Below are 17,801 nucleotides of genomic sequence, written 5' to 3' on the forward strand. Positions count from 1 at the left end.
TTCAAGTAATTAGCATCAAGCAAGCATGCTAGTAATTTTTAATTGTAATTTTCACGAATTTCAAATAATATAGTACGGCTCTCTACTTATATGGTGGTTTGGTCGTCTCACTTTTTTATATAAAAAGTGTACGAATATTCGATGTATCACAAGCTACTCTAAATTGTCACTACAAAAATTTCTAACATTATGTGTCAAAACACGTGTGCTACACTTCAATTTGGGATCTATAGATTTTACCGAACGTCGTCAATAAAAATGAAATAAATTCCAATAGTAATATTTGCAATAATTTAACAACATATATAGAAATAGGCTGGACAGAAAAAGAAATAGAGAAAAAAGAACACAACAAAGAGGTTTTAAAGAGCATTTTTGTCTAAAAGTCACGGAATTAGATTTTTTTTTAATTTTCTTGGACGTAAGATGTATATTTACAGTACATCGTGAAAATAAATTGAATTAAAGATCTCTAGATTAAGGTAATAATTCATGTGATACTTTCTTACCTTTTTACTCCTTCCAACTTCAAGGATAAATTTGACTTTTCTGATTATTCTCATTTTTCCTCTCTTCTCCTATGATCTCTTATTCTCTTATTTCTCCGTCTTAACACGTTTTTTTAAAATAAAATAATGTTAACTTCCTCTCGGAATAATCTTTCTATAGTCGTATTAGAAATATTTTCTATGCATATTTTATATATTTCGAATTTTATACATAATGTTAGATATAGAAATATATATATTTTTCAAATTTGAAAAAAATAACAACGTTTTGTATGGAATTTTATGTTTTTTCTTATTTGAAACTAAAATGTATAGGTATATGAAATAACAAAAAAAATTATTGTAATATATATATATATATATATATATATATATATATATATATATAAATTTATTAGTCCATTTTAAGCATTGATTTAAGCATTAAATAAACATAAGATATTGTTCCTGAGCATAAATATAAGTTGATTTTTAACAAAAAAATGAGCATGAAAAGAGAGAGAAATAAGAGAAAATATAAATAAAATAAATACTAGAAATATAATTATAAAATTTTCTCTTGAAGCTGAAAATGACAAAATATAAAAGAAATAGGCCCAACATGTAAAAAAATATCACAAATGAGTTAACCTTTATCCAAAAATCTATGGTGCAATTTATTATCATGAAAAGTCGCAAATATAATTAAATCATACATTCAACAAAGACCAAATTTGATGTTCATTCTTGTAAGTAAATTAAGTCCGCGACGTTTCATATCTATCCGCAGATAAATAAATCATTTACGCATCTTTTAAATTTAATGGAATTAAGTAGTGTGACTAAAACTTCAACAATTTTCTTATTCGATATTGGGCCACATAAATTACATAAACTGGGCCGTATCAGAAATAGATCTTGCAAGACATATTTTCCCACTTCTTACTAACTGGAGTTAGTAATAGTACTGTACTAGCTAGTATTATACTGTAGTATTGGCTGTCAATTTTATTTAATCTTTGACAAAATAAGCTGTAAAAATTATACTCATTTTGTCTCATTAAAAATAAAATATTTTTCTTTTTGCGTTGCCCCGTATAATTTTTGAGCTCATGATATTTTTTTTGTTTGAAGAGCAAAACGATAGAGCAGGCCTATTTGTCTTGAAACAAATAAATAAAATAAAACTCCCTTTTAATGAACAGTCCCGTTTCTTGTACTAGAACGCAATATTTTTAGAGAAAAAAATTAAATGGTGTAATTTAAAATGTATATACATAATGTTAGATGATCGATGTACCTGTTCCAAAAAAATTTGAATATACATATGGTGAATTTATGAATTGTATAATCGTGGAAATATGTTCTATTGCAGTAGTAATACTATAATTTTTATCTCATTGAGTTGTGTATTTCTTTTTAGCAAGATTCAACATACTTAATCTCTCTTATTTATTCTCACTTTTATTTTACCTTTTTCCTATTTTATTGTTTCTCCTACCTTCTTGTCTCATTATTTATCTACATATTTTTGCTCTTACTTTAATATCACCTTACTTAATTTAATTATAAAATATTTATTTATTTTTATTTTTCAAGTAAAAAGATATGTGTCAACCCCAATGAAAAAAAAATATGTCTATTATTTGATTAAATCAATTATCAATGACCTCTTGGCATTTTCTCGGGTGTATGAATATGAATTAAGTGTACGTCCATCTTCATTTTTGTTTTATTTTATAGTGTAGACTATACATGGGTAATAGTTATACTGCCTCAACTAATTGTCCAACAAGATTGCATTAACCTTTATTCATTCCTAGATAATACTACTTACTAATGTTTTGCAAATGAGACCTAGTTCAATAAAAAAAAGTTGAGACAATATAAGACATACCTCTAGCTGAGGTTGATTCAATCTCAACTGAAAATTTTATGTTTTTTATTGGCAAAGTAAACATAAATATAAGATATTTATGTACTCTATTTTTTAAGTAAAATTTTCCATGTGAGTATTTGTAATTATGATTTAATTAGAATTTAATTTGATATATAATTTGTAGAAAATAATTCATATTGAGTTTTGGGAAATTTTATAATCTAAAAAGTGGGTATCGATCGTCATTAGAAAAAGAAAGATGTCATTTCAAATTTGAAAATATTGTTTATTATAACCTTAAATTTAATTCAACATAATATCAAATAAGTATACATTAATAATACAACGCTAATTGCGGAAAAAAGTCATATCTCACGGATTCGTGCTACTATTTGCATTAACTATCAAAATCATCCATAGTTATCATAATAGGTTGTCACATGGCATTATTCACAACTATCTGATTTCAACATTCTAATATAAATATTTGATCTTAATTCTGCATTAAGAATATGGGATCTTATTCCAAATTTATTAGTACTAAATCTCTATCTATATTTATATCATACAGTATTAAAACTGTCATGCTTGTCTCTATAATGGGCCCAAATGTCGATTCCCAGCTGGAAAGAGAGGTACGGCCCATTTCAAGTTTATCCACAATTCAACTTCTCAACTTTCTCTTTTATTTTTATTTTTATTTTTATTTTTTCATGTAGTATTAAGTTTTCGACTAAGTTTAGTATACAAAATATATTATATAATATACATAAAAAACAGAAAAATAATTTAAAATTTAGTCCATGAATGCTATAAAGTGGCTTCAATTAGTTATTATTATGATATGCCAACTAACTAGCTATTTTATATTACTACTGAATTTGTAATAATTTTAGGATTCCAGAACGTTCCTATTATACAATTTGCTGAAATAATTCGATTTTCTGTGTGAAAGTGTTTGTTTTTAACTATTCATTTCGTTCAATATTAAAAAGAATTAGGGTTTTATAACAGTTTAATCAGTTTTATGTTTTCATTTAATTCTGTAGTACGTACGTGGGTCTTCTATAAAATGACTGGAAATATTATTCAACGCTCTACGACATCTTCTAATTAAATATTTATGACTTTTGTAAAACTATAAAATATTTTCAAGAAGTAACTGCTTAACTAACTGCAGCTAAGTGGAGTACTTATTAATTAATATTGCTATCGATACACACAATACGTTTCTTAGAAGTAAAGACTATTCTATACCCATTTTTCTTTAAAAATATCACAACAGTTCATCTTTTCCTATTTTGCCTCTAAGCCCATTATGACTTAGTACTTCTATAATTAAATATTTTAAAATTATTTAAGTATTATAGTAGTAATACTTAAAATTTGAATGATTATTTTAAATTAGCTCCCTAGTTATTTTATTTTATTTTATTTATATATGAACAAAATTAAGTCAAACTCAATCAATTTGTAATATAAATAAAGTAATATTTTAGTGAATAGAAAAAGAGACTTGCGGTGAATCTTTTTATTTGTAATTCACTCGATTTGATTTATTTTTTATAATTTATCCTTGCAGGAAATTGAATACATGACTAAAGGCAATCATAAAACGATTAAACTATATATAAGTATTTTATACTAGTATCAATATTTTACAGTATTCTATTTGACAAAAGCACGCACTCTGTTGAATCTTGGAAATTGGCAAATTAAAATAAATGGAACTCCAACACTGAATCCCATGACTCAGACCTCTGCTTTCTATTTTTAACATACAACTTGGCCGATATTAATAATTTCAATGCTGTGGAAAAATATAGGATTCAAAGTATTAGACTTAGATATTTAAATAAACAAATCTCATAATTGAACTCAACTTTAATCTAGAATCGACCTAGAGCATCCCATCGCTACTCTCCGGGGCGGACGGCGTCCGTGCCAAAGGGCGCGACACAGCCCCGTCCGCCGCTGTGCTCGCGCCAACGGCACGACGCTGCTCGATAATAAGAGCATGTCCGTGCCGCTGAGCATGTCGACTTGGCAGCGTGCGATTGGCCAACGACAATGCCGTTGTAATTTCCTTTTTTTTTTAAATCGAAAATAATACCAAAAAAAAAATCGGATTCCCAACAAATATATCTGTTTATTACCGTTTTTTGATTTTTTTAAAAAAATTTTAATCTCAAAATCATCTATAAATATACACATTCATCATCCATCTTCCTATCTTACTCAAACCCTCTCTAAAATTCAAAAATTTATTTCACCGATATCATGGCTGGAGTGGAGCGCGAAGAACAAGAATACTATGAACAATATCGTGCCGCCTATGAAGCCTATGTCGCCGCCGCCACCCCCTCCCCTCCTCCTCAACCAACTAGATCAAAATGCCGCTACATATCTCCGACAACTTGCTACTGGGAAAACGGCTGACCTCTTCGATGAGTATTTGCATGTGGGTGAGTCAACTGGAATCCTATGCCTCAAAAATTTTTGTGACGGCATTCGTTATGCTTTCGGTGAGGAATTCCTTCGGGCACCCACCATCGAAGATTGTCAACGATTGCTTCATCTTCACGAAACAGTCCACGGTTTTCCCGGTATGCTTGGCAGCATTGACTGCATGCATTGGAAGTGGAAGAATTGCCCGAATACTTCGAGGGGGCAACACTTAAGCGGCCACAAAGGCGGCGGCCCAACGCTTATCTTTGAAGCGGTCGTCGACTACCGCCTATGGATTTGGCATGCATATTTCGATGTTGCCGGATCCAACAACGACTTGAGCGTGTTCTATTCTTCACCACGCTTCAATGATGTTTTGAATGGTGTGGCATCGGTGGTCGACTTCACCGTCAACAGAAATCCATACCACATGGGTTACTATCTCGCCGATGGTATCTACCCAAGGTGGTCGACTTTCGTGAAGACGCTCAGCAATCCGCAAGACCTGAGACATGTTCTTTTTGAGAAGCGTCAAGAGTTTGCTCGAAAATACGTCAAAAGAGCTTTTGGGGTCCTTCAAGGCCGATTCAATATTGTGAAGGCCCTGTCTTGGCTGTGGTACTTTAAGAATATTGCCGACATCATGTACACGTATATTATCTTGCACAACATGATTATAGCTGACGAAGGACCGAGGGCGGCTAACTTTTATGATGATGATGAAGTCGGAAGCTCAACCGCAAGGTCTCCCCCACGCTAGTGTTGCCCACGGTTCGAAAACCGGCGGTTCCGATTTGGTGGAATTCGGAACCGGAACTGAACCGTGAGGCTATTTCACGGTTTGATTCTGGTTCGAAAACCGCCGGTTCGGTCAACAAACCGGTTGCCAAAAGTTGCGATATGTCGCCTCAGGTTCCGCACCACCACCAAAAGCCACCGGTTTGCAGCTAACTGCCGATTTCCGGTCCAAAAACCGCCGGAGCCGGCCAGTTTCAACTCATGAAAAAGCTGCCCCGACTGTCGCATTGATTTTCGTGCCCGAGCCATGAAACCGACAGTTCCAAACCGTCCCGAACCGGCGGTTCGGTGACGGTTCCGGTTCGAAAATTCTTGAACCTGAACCGGACCGCGGTTCGAATTACGACGGTTCCGGTTTGGAACCGGAACCGGTGGGCATCTCTACCCCACGCCGAGGTGTGCATACGACGGTGCGAGAGAGGATCGAAACAAGACACACAATGCGCGATACCAAAGCCCATATTGAGCTACAAGAAGACCTAATCAAACACATTTGTGCGAAATTCGGCGATGAGTAGTGGGTTTTTTTTAATTTTATGAATTTAATTATGTAATTTTTAATTTTTAGGACTTTAGTTATGTAATTTTTAATTTTTAGGATTTGAATTATGTAATTTTAATTTTTTAGTTATTTGTAATAGTATTTCGGGTATTTTTAATGCATTCTAATATTGTGGAAAATGTTTTTATTTAAATTGAATAATAGAATGGTGGGATCCTTGAGCATGTCCTTGCGGAAGAGTATGAATGTGAGTGTTGTATTCTTCGGGGAAGAGCAGGGAGTAAAAAATGAATAAAAATGGGTCCGGGCCCACTTCCATGCTCTTATAATATCCCGACTCTTACACTATGAACTGTTTATTAGTTTACACGATCCACTTTATTTATACTCCATTCATCTAAATCATTATAAGTTTATTGAAATTTTTACACGATTACAGAAAATTGCTGAGAAAAAATTGTGCAATAAACTTTCCAGCTAATATGGCCATATTTATTTTTTTTATAAATTAATGCTAAAGAGTTCGATAAAGATTTAAACAGGAGTATATACCAAATAAGTAACAAAAAAAAACCTTTACGTAGCACAATTTTGGTATCCCTAAGAATATACACATTGCACTTTATATATCAATCTTCAAAACATCTCATATTTACAAAAAAAATCACATTTTTTTAATATAATGAGACCCTTAGTAAGTACTCTTATTAAATCAAACTACATCTACTAACCATTTTCTTCAAAACAATGTGCCCATTCCGCTTGCGGAAATGGTGTTATATTTTGATAAAATAAAATAGATTTCGTTTTATGGCCTAATAATTAAAATTTGGATGATGAACACAAAACATGTTGATACAAAAGCAATAGTTTGATATTCATATATAAATTTCTTTTTAAGTTTAGATTTTTTTGACAAATAATACTACTACTATAGTTTAGAATTTAAAATTACATTTAATATTACACCCTTATTTGGATGTCACAAAACGTGTATCAAAATCATTAAATTGGAGTCAGAAAAATTGAATTTTCTCTATTTTACATTTGCCAAGAGCCGAAATCGTTTCAAAGTTTGCAGCAGGATTTCTGATCATGAGTTTACAGCCTCAAAAAAAGGCGCACACATATTTTTATCACATATATATTGGCATACGAAATACAAATACTACATAATAATGTACGCATATTTATATAATTGGAAATGATGAAAAAGCTGCAAGTGGGTTTATTTTTTCTTTTTCTAAGTGGGGTTTCAATTTCCTATAGAAGATTTTTTGGTTACATGACATAATATTAATTCAATGGTAGTGCGCGGAATTTTAGGTTGTTCGAAAACGAGTATTCAATTTTAATTTTTAATTAAAATTGTGGAGAGATGATTTTTTTATACATATAAGTATATTACACCAAAATATGCATTTACCTATTTTGTTTGATCGTAATGAGTTAGGACTTATGAGTTTAAATAAAAAATATGCGATATATAAGCCACAATTTAGAGTGTTCACCAATGAAGCCCAATTTAATAGATAAAATCATGCTCTAAAGTCTAAATAACGAGAAGATATAAGTTTCTACTCTGAAGTTATAAGTCTGTATGCTATTATAAGTAAGATTTTTTTACCGACGAATGCAAACTATTTATGGTAAATAAATTAATTGGTTTAATATGTATTAGTGCATGCAATTTTATACAAGTCTTAGATAAAGAAAAACTACATATATAATCTGCCAAGTGTATATTTTTGACAATCCAAAAGAGAGAAGTGTGTCTGTCAATAGCAAGTTTATATTTGACAAAGTATTGAATATATATAATGATTTCGTTAAAGAAAAATAATTAATAATATTAAAGCATCACTACAAAATACTTCAAGTCTACCACCACAATGCTTCAATAATACAACTCTGTGCGTGTGTCCATTTCTTTTATCATAAATGAAGTTCGACCACATATATATCCATTTTCTCAAAATACATCTAAACTAGATACTTGATGCTGAAAATGAGAAAACCAGTTCCAATTTTAATTACTATGTGTATATATTATTATTATTATTATTATTATTATTATTATTATTATTATTATTATTATTATTATTATTATTATTATTATTATATTGAGATACTGAAAATTAAGGGACCAGCCCTTGAATCATGGACACCCATAGCGACATTAATTATCTCTCATACAATTATTTATTTTCTACTGATTTTCTTTCGCATATATAAATTCCCACAAGGAATGCAAATATAGAGTAATAGTAGTATATTTTTGGTTGGGTGAAATTAAAATTGGGTTATAGTAGTAATTTATTTGAATGAGAATTTGGAACATTGGATCTGCTGCTAACCTAATAATTTCATGCCCCCTTATCACATTCCATAACTTTATATCCTTTATTATTTCCTGCCCTTGTTTCATCCCTAGAAGATAAGATAAGAGCCTATAAAATAGTATTTCAAAATTAGCTAACACTACTTCAGATTTCATAGGATTTTCTAGATTTGGCTGAATAATTACATAACTATCTGCAGATGTAAAATATTCCAAAACAAAAACCTGTCAGTGTTTTTTGAATTCAAAAATTCATCCAAGATGAGAATGAATCAATCATGACTTGTTAATTATACAAGTAATCTTGTTTCTAATATATAATGATTGTTTTCAATTTATATATACGATATAATCTTTGTGAAAAAGACTAAACACTTATGTGGGGTTCTTGGAAATGTTTTTATACATCTCACACACACTCACTATGTGTAATTAATTTTACTAACAGTGGTGTTGGAGTCCATGGTTGGCAAAATGATGGCACTGTTGATTAGTTCATTGTACATGGGCTCTTGGGCAATAAAAGCATAAAGACGAGAATAATTTGGAGTCAAGGAAAATAAAATAAAATGAAAAGAAAACTTGATACATACATAGATGGAGTATATAAATAAAATAGAAACTAGTGGTATAGGGATATTAGTTCCATGGAAAGTGATAGAAGAATTGAGATAGGGACAGGTCCCATTTGCCATTTGGGTTTTGGATACCTTAGGCTCATTAGTGACTCAATGCCCATGGTACCCACCAATATTTTAAGAACCGAACTGGTAAGTGAATCGATGAAATTATTAGTTCATGGTTCAACCAGTCGAACCTATTTGACCACTTATCGACGTAAATATGGAGTATGAGAAACCCTAGTTTTAGGAATAAAATTAGCTAATCCTCTATCTTATCATTCACAAAAAGTAAATACACCCCTTAAGGTTTAGGTCAATCTCTACAATCCATATTTCAACATTCTAATAAATTAAATACCACTAGGGTTAAGGTCAAACTTCAAGATAAATAATGGATTATTCTATTTTTTTATCATTTTATGTGATCTTCAAACGTAATTAAAAAACACCCTTTAGGGTTTGAGTCAATCCCATAAACCAGGTTTTAACCTATAACAATTTCAATAGGCCACCATGATATAAAGTACTAATTATATCTCTATATTATATGGAGAGAGAGAGAGAGAGAGAGAGAGTTAACAACATAGGTGCCCTTATTTCTACAGAGATTGCTGTAATGTCTACTTCAAATATGTGGAAGAAAATTATGAATAATTACCCACTTTATCCAAAGTTATGTCAAGTCACTTGCAAAACTAACTACCAAATTGCCTAAGATACAAGGCATGTAACACAAATACATTATACACACACAAATATTCATATCCATATATGTCCTTATTAATAATTCGGATCTTCAAAGCAAAATTAATTATGTTGATGATAGTCAAGTTGAATTTGGAAAAGTATGTTGACGATCAAGTGGTCTGATAAATTCTTCGAGATTGACATTTCTTTCAGATATATAATCAACCTATAATTGTCTGAGTCAAAACCCTAATCATATTTGATAGTGATTTTTAAAATTAATAAAGTATGTTTACTTTACATAATTGCGGGTGATAACAACATATTTGTACCTTGAATAACAAAAAATGTTGTCTTAAAGCAAAACCCTAATCATATTTGATAGTGATTTTTAAAATTAATAAAGTATACATATTTACTTTTTCAAATCGCAAGTGATAACAACATATTTATAACTTGAAATTAAAAAAGAAAAAACGTACTTATATCTAATTGCACCATTATGAATGTGACATATATATCAGCGTCGTTTTCAGAATCTAGAGATAATATACGTTGTTTTAATTTGTGTGTTTTTTTCTCGTTTGGTATTCAAAATTTAAATTAATAAAATAAATTACATGATAATACGAGACCAGGGCAGACAGCAACATAAAAATATGATTAAAGATGTCATCGTCATTTTTAAGAAAAGGCGAATGAGAAATAGAAATTTAATAATATAAGAAAATTATGTGAAAGGGATATGAAATCTGTACTGGATTATGGTTGTCTAGTGACAACGATTTTGTAGAAAATTTACACACCGTGGTCCACCCTAGCTCGAATTGAGCTATCTAAGTGTTATTACTATTTAAACATAATTTAACTAGGTTGGATTGGATGCTCATAAATGAAATGAAAAACTCCCTCCATCACACAAATATAATCGTGCACTATTTTTTATTGGGATGTCCTAATTTGTATATACTTTCCCAATTAGAAAATAGTAGTACTAGTATTAGTAGTATTTGACCAATTTTTGTGATTTGTGAAGACAATAAATAGAATAGAATAATAAATAATGACCAAATAAAAAATTTATATGTAAATTATATCCCAAATAATATTACACTATAAAAAGAGTGGGATTTACATATTGACAGTAATTTGTTGTTAATTTCCGACGAAATAGCCCGTCGGCAAATAGTCCGACAAATTGCTGAAGAATCTCCAACATCGTTTTCTACAAAATAAACACGCTAAGAGCATCCGCAATGAAGGATGTCCCGCCGAACGTCGGACCGGTGTGCCAGACGTCCGCCATTAGGCGAGGGAGGGGCGGATGCAGACATCGGCTGCGGACACCGCACATCCGTGGCTTTCCGGCGACGTCCGTCGGGACGTCCCGATTTTTGATTTTTTTTAAACTCTATATATACGACTCGTTGCAAACTCTAATATACGATTTTTTAAAAAACTCTAACGCATGTATTATCATCGAAAATGAAGGCCTATAGAGATTCAAGGCATAGCATGTACTTTGTTTGAATTGTTTTTTGGTTTGGGGTGGTTTTTTTTTTAATTTAAATATGTATGCTTTTTTTAAAAATAAAATCGTTGCATTTTTTGCGTATTCGTGTCGAAATTTTAATTCCGTAAATTGCATATTTGTGAATTCTTATTATTGTGGATGTCCGCCGGGATGTCCTTGTGGATGTCCGTCATTGTGCAGTGGGATGTCCTTATGACGTGGCAATACAGTGGGAGGTCCTTATGACGTGACAGAAGGTGTTTTTAGAAAGTCCGTCGGGTGTCCGCCGGGACATCCACACCACTGTAGATGCTCTAAGGTTCTTAAACTATATCATATGATGGAAATTCGAACTTGTTTTATGTTGTGAAAACTGCAAAGTGATTTTTCTATGATTTTTATCATGTCAATTGTAGACAGTGGCGGACGCAGAAATATTTATCGATAGGGGTTGGAATTTCTAAATTTTATTCTAAAGTATATTTTTGAGTGATTTAAATTATTTATATGGTCTTTTACATAATAATTTGTACTAAACTTGAATAAGTTTTAAAAAAATCAATAGAAAAAATTGAAAAAATAATTTCATTGAGGGGCTTCCCTATTACTTGGGTCCGCCAGTGATTGTAGATCAATGTAAAATTGAATTCATGGTTTGATTGGTTGTGGTTTAGAATTTTGAAGATGGTATGTATGCCTATGCATGACAATTGAAGAAATGAAAAATGAATAGAAATGGAACATATCACTGTAGCTGAAAAGAGGAAGAAAAACACTTAATTTAACTTTATTGAAAAGTAAAATGATGTTTTAGATATTTCACTCTCAAAAGTCAAAACAAACATTTTATCATTTGTGCTACACATGCATGGTTTTCCTTATTCATAATTACCCTATTATTTTTTATAATCAAAGGATATTGTCGCTTAATTACTAATTTTTGGTAATTCAGATTTGTTCCATAACTTTCAGAATTTGAATGATTATTGTCCATAAATTTTCAATTTTTCTGTTTTTTTTCTTTTGAAATCAATTAATCCCGAAAAATCGAAGCTGATTTTCCAAAATAAAAAAAATGATAAAGAAAATAAAACAATGACATTTATACCAAAATGACATTGTTTTAATTAACTCATAAAAATAAAAAATTATAAAAGTAAAGCCACATCTCATCACAAACTCATCTTCTTCTCCTCTCCCCTCTTTCCCTCCTCACAATGTGACATCTCTTGCTCTATGCTTTCTCTGTCTCAACTCTTTCCACTACTACTCTCTACTCTCTTTCCGCCTTGCTGTAGTCCTTCAATGATCGAACACAACGTCTTCGAGGAGTTGGTGAAGATGTGGAAATTATTTCTATTTTTCAAAATTTTATATGGGAATTGGAACAATATCATTTTGATCAAAGCAGTACTAACTAAACTATTTGATCGCCACATCATATCTATTTTTCCAGATCAGTTGTATGGATAATTAAAAAAAATTGTAAGTTGATGAATTAGGTATGATAGAAATTGATAGAAATCCATGGGTTCTATCCTAAAATCAATTGGTGATAGGAGGAGGGGTCCATGAGACTTATATACTAGTTTCAGTTTTCTCTTGACACCGATGTGGGACAGTTATATGTTATATTTTTAGTTTCAATTGCCAACACCCTCCCTCAAACCCTTCACCTTGGAGGGGTTGGACTTTTTTTCTAATCGATTGGACAATCGGTCCAATTTTTTTCGATCGGTTGGGACCACTTGGCCCAAATTTTCAGCCCAGTTATACTGCTGGGTCAGTCATTTTTTTCGGTTTTAGCCCAGATTCACTGATGGGTCAGTTAAATATGACCCACAGTCGGCGACCCGCTCTAATACCATGATAAAAATCCATGGGTTCCATCCTAAAACCAATTGGTGATAGGAGGAGGGGCCCATGAGACTTGTATACTAGTTTCAGTTTTCTCTCGACACCGATGTGGGACAGTTATATGTTACTCCCTCCGTCCCGCACTACTTGCACTTATTTCCTTTCTGGGCGTCTCAAGTTATTTGCACTCTTTCTATTTTTAGTAACAATTTATACCTACAGCCGTAATTGTTGACTTTGTCTATCACTCATTCCTTAATCTCCGTGCCCAAAAGAAAAAGTGCGAGAGTGCGAAAAGGAGGAGGTATATTTTTAGTTTCAATTGCCAACAGAAATGACACAAAATTCATTGCAGGAGTGATAATTGTGGGCAACCATCCCACAATTATCTAAATCGAAGTCCCAATAACCTGATACAGTGGATGTGGCCCATCAGACACGCCCACGTGGCTAGTCACATCTCCCTGGGCCCCACACACCATGGCTTCTGCTTGTGGTTACATTCCATGCCTCTCTCTCTGCCCCCACCACCCTCTCCCTCCCCTATTCATTTATTCCGGCTTCGCTATGTCAGTTGCCTGTCTTAATCGGACTTCCCGGCGGCTTTTCCTCAATTACTCAACCAAATAAAGAAATCTTTTTTTTAAAATGCTTTTTCCCTAACTACTTTTATCCTCCACACTCCCCATATATAACCAATGCCCACACCACACCATTTTTCCCTCACATACCCATACACATACACTTCCCCTTGATGAAAACACTCTCAAGCCACAAACCTTACTAGCTAATGAACAGTGGATTGCCGGAGATGTTGCATTGCCTCAACTTGACGTCGGAAAACTGCGAAATGAGCGTGCTCGAGCGGCAGCGCTCCTGCCTCAAGTGGCAGCAGGAACAGCTCAGCCACCACCACCCGCCAATACCTTACTTCAATGGGAACGACCACCTCGCCTACTCAGGCTTCCACGGCGATCAAGCCCTCTCCGATCTCGTGCTTAACGGCGGCGCCATGAAGCCAGACCCCGGTGTCGAGCACGATGACTTCCGCCGCTTCATGAATTATGGGAGTGGGACAACAGACTTCCAAATTAGCTCCGCTCTCCCAAGAACGGTCAGCTGCCCTCCCTACGTGGCGGCAGCGAGTGTCGACTCGGCCGCCGCCGGGAAAGAGAGCTGCAAGAAAAGGAAGGCTGACAGAAGCCACAAGGTATATTATATACATACATAACTCTGTTTCTTGTTTGGTTTTATTTGCTGATCAAGAATGTGTTTTTTGGTGTAATCAGATAGCTGCAGAGGAGAAGAAGATGAAGGGATGTGCAGAGGAGGAATCTAAGATAACAGAGCAAAACAGCAACAGTAAAAGCACCACCACCACTATTAGCACCTCGGCTAACAAGAACAGCAAAGGGGCATCAGCTAATGCGAAGAAGGCGAGCGACGCGCCCAAGACCGATTACATCCACGTCCGTGCGCGTCGCGGCCAAGCAACTGACAGCCATAGCTTGGCTGAAAGGGTAAGAAAGAAAGAAGAAAAATAACCTTCACTTGATATGTTAAAAAATCATGCACTTTGTTCTGATGGGATGGCTTTGATTGATCCAGGTTAGGCGAGAGAAAATAAGTGAGAGAATGAAATACCTGCAAGATTTGGTGCCCGGTTGCAACAAGGTGACTGGGAAAGCCAGTATGCTTGATGAGATCATCAACTATGTCCAATCTCTGCAAAGACAAGTAGAGGTATATAGATATGATGAAACAGATAAATATATCAGTTGCCATTTTCTTGCAATTATCATCATATATTAATACCAAAACTTTCTATATGCCAGTTTTTGTCAATGAAATTAGCTGCAATCAATCCAAGGCTGGATTTTGACATCGAGAACTATATACTTAAAGAGGTAAAAACTATTATCAACACAGACTTCAATTCAACATTTATGCGATATAAAATGTTATAGTAGTACTTGTCAAGCACAATCCAACTGAATTTCTTCCCACAGATGTTTCCAGCTTGTCCTCCGGCAATGGAGCCTGATCATTCCCACCTTCAATTCAATACATCAGTTGAAGAAGTTTCGGGTTCGGGTCTAGAAATGGTGGTGGATCCAATGGATGCCACGCTTAGGAGAACCATAAGTGCCCCTATAACAGTCCAGCAATCATTTCTGGATTCATCCAGCTTGAATGTGAGTTCTCTACTTTTTTTCTTACTTGAAATGGTTAAAACATTGCATCTCAAGATGTCTGACAAAGAAACTACACATGAACAGCAAACTCAGCAAGTAACATGGGAGGATGAGTTACGTAATCTCTACAGTATGGAGTACCAACAAGGAAGATCTACACCATTTATTTCTCAGCAGATTACAGGTACATAGACATGTCTTTCAAGCTACGCTTTGGTGTCTCTGGTGGCTTAAACAAATTAAGAATATAGGATATTGCTGCACTCAATAAGAGAACATACTAACCCCACAACACAGAGCTAACTAAAGTCATGTGGTCCTAAACAGTGCAGTTGCTAAACCTTATCCTTTTTTCCCATCTTCCACTGAAAATGAACCAATGATCCAATAATTCCTTAGTGCATTGCCACAGAGATATACATCTAAGTTTTCACCTTGACTTCACTAGTTATTTCACATTCAATCTTATCTACAGTTCTAGATGAATATAAATACATAAGCTTAACTTCTTTTTTTTCCAGGTTTTCTGGAGGCAAACCATGTAAAGCTGGAGATGTGAGTCAAATATACAGATTCTTGAATTGAACAAAGTCCAATTCAGAGTGTTTCTGATCCCCATATCCCCTCGCCCTTCAGAAGCTACGTATTGTGTATATTGCATCTACGTGTATATTTAGTGACAATATTAGCAATGATGATGATGATTAGTAAAGATAATGAAAGATAGCCCAATTTTTTATTAAATTTCCCTTGATGTTGAAATCTTCTCATACAAACAGACATTGCTTATGTTTAAAGTTGACATCTTTGTAGAAGCAAGCCAAACAAGAGGGCAAACTATTCATGTATAACATGTTAAGAATCAATGTAACATCAAAAGATTGGAATTCATGTAAAAACAGTACAAAAGGGTCAATTCCATCAACTTGAACAAGTGGTGGTGTATGAATTAAACCTGAAAGCAATCTTCAATTCTTTTTTTTAATGAAATGATAGGAAGAGAACAATGAACCAGTAAAACATGGTGTTCCTGTTGGGAGAGGAGAACGAGACATCCCATTTATCAGACCTCATAATTAGAAAACGAAAGGCAATTTCTCATTGATTCCTCTCAGTTGTCCCATTTTTCCGTTGTTGTGGAGTAGTGGGGACTGGCCATAAATGAGCTGCAAAGTTTCAATAGTTTTTATGATATGAGCAAAAGCATTTGTAAGTTTTCTAGTACTACTAAAGGTACAGATTTAAGGCCATTACAAGAAATAGCTACAAAGCTGTAGACCATATATCACGTTGGGAGAAACATTAGCCACATAACTCTTGAACTAAATCTTTACCCTATGCTACTACTTCCACCCATGATCGGTTCAACAATCATCAAAGATTCTTTCTTGAGAAAAGAAAAAAAAAACATCACAGCATGCTACGGTATTTAACATGATTAAGCAATAGAATATCAGGCATGTAATCATGATTCCCAAGACTGACTCAAGGAAAATGATGAAATTGATTGGCCAAGAATGCATTGTAGTGTGCAGTCTTTTAAGTATCATAACACAATGATTAATATGAAGAAAGAAAACTGGGTAGAAATCAGTCAAGTCTGGCAGCAATCAGGCCTATCAGAGCATCTTTTATCCCAAGCTACATAGAAATTTGTGAAAGCTGGGGATTTTGGAAAACAGAAATTCAACAGGAAATGTTTTATAAACACAAACTGTACAACAGTAGGACTCAATCATAATTCATAACATGGTTTAATGACCAATTCATACTGTAAAGATTCCTTTATCTCTTTTCCTAATAACTTTTTTTTCTTTTCATTTGGGGTGGGGGGATGATATTAGTGGTAGGCATAAAATTAAATTGAGACGGTTGAGACGCCAACCTGTATCCTACGGCTTGCAGAGTAGTTCTCCACTTTGGGACCTCAAAAGGGCACCAATATCACCTTCATTTTCAAGCCATGTGGAAAAAGGTAAAGGCTGGACCTGGCTTAATATTATCTTCAAAATCTCTATGATTCTCTATGCCCCAACGGATGGTGAAAGGGATTTTTTCCTGCTTCAGAACTTCATCAAGAAAACAAAATTCAAAGGATAAAGAAACGAAAGCGAGTTTTTGCCTAGTCGCTGTCATGGGGCCATTCCCCTCTTGAAAAACTTCTTTCTCAATGTTGACAGCTTACAACTATAAAAGTTATAAAACTAAATTCTAATGGCTGTGAAGATGCTGTACACCCCCTCAACTGGTCAGTGCATTCACAGCTTGTGTGAGAACCTGAAAGAATAATTAGATTTATAGAAAAATCTTGGGACTAGTCTTTCTCATTTCTGAGATCAAATCCTGTTAAATAATTAATCAAAATATAAGTTTCATGCCTCCATGGGGTGGTTGGATAAAAGATACTATTAGTAAATCAAAATATAGCAGGCATGCTGATGATGTGAAAAGGGATATGGGTTGGAACATG

General features: G+C 33.6%; 1 protein-coding gene and 1 long non-coding RNA gene across 2 annotated transcripts; one reads left to right on the forward strand and one right to left on the reverse strand.

Annotated features, from left to right (window-relative positions):
- The first annotated feature begins 13,714 nt into the window (after positions 1-13,714).
- LOC121748524 (transcription factor bHLH63-like) lies at positions 13,715-16,075 on the forward strand. The gene is made up of 7 exons (XM_042142939.1): positions 13,715-14,346; positions 14,426-14,656; positions 14,745-14,879; positions 14,972-15,043; positions 15,146-15,331; positions 15,416-15,515; positions 15,853-16,075. The coding sequence occupies exons 1-7, from the start codon at positions 13,927-13,929 to the stop codon at positions 15,888-15,890; spliced, it is 1,182 nt and encodes a 393-aa protein (XP_041998873.1). The 5' UTR covers positions 13,715-13,926; the 3' UTR covers positions 15,891-16,075.
- A 182-nt stretch (positions 16,076-16,257) lies between these two features.
- LOC121748526 lies at positions 16,258-17,564 on the reverse strand. The gene is made up of 2 exons (XR_006039489.1): positions 17,217-17,564; positions 16,258-16,497 (listed from the first exon to the last, which is right to left on the reverse strand). It is a non-coding gene; the product is annotated as an uncharacterized LOC121748526 (long non-coding RNA).
- Positions 17,565-17,801: the final 237 nt, after the last annotated feature.

This window comes from Salvia splendens, chromosome 9 (genome assembly GCF_004379255.2).
Source record: "Salvia splendens isolate huo1 chromosome 9, SspV2, whole genome shotgun sequence".
In the NCBI taxonomy this organism is placed as follows: domain Eukaryota; kingdom Viridiplantae; phylum Streptophyta; class Magnoliopsida; order Lamiales; family Lamiaceae; genus Salvia; species Salvia splendens.

Bases quoted from the DNA above. Each gene is read 5' to 3' on its own strand.
- LOC121748524 (XM_042142939.1), top strand. From the start codon at position 13,927: ATGAACAGTGGATTGCCGGAGATGTTGCATTGCCTCAACTTGACGTCG. The intron at 15,332-15,415 runs GTGAGTTCTCTA...ACACATGAACAG, and splicing joins TGGATTCATCCAGCTTGAAT to CAAACTCAGCAAGTAACATG. The intron at 15,516-15,852 runs GTACATAGACAT...TTTTTTTTCCAG, and splicing joins TATTTCTCAGCAGATTACAG to GTTTTCTGGAGGCAAACCAT.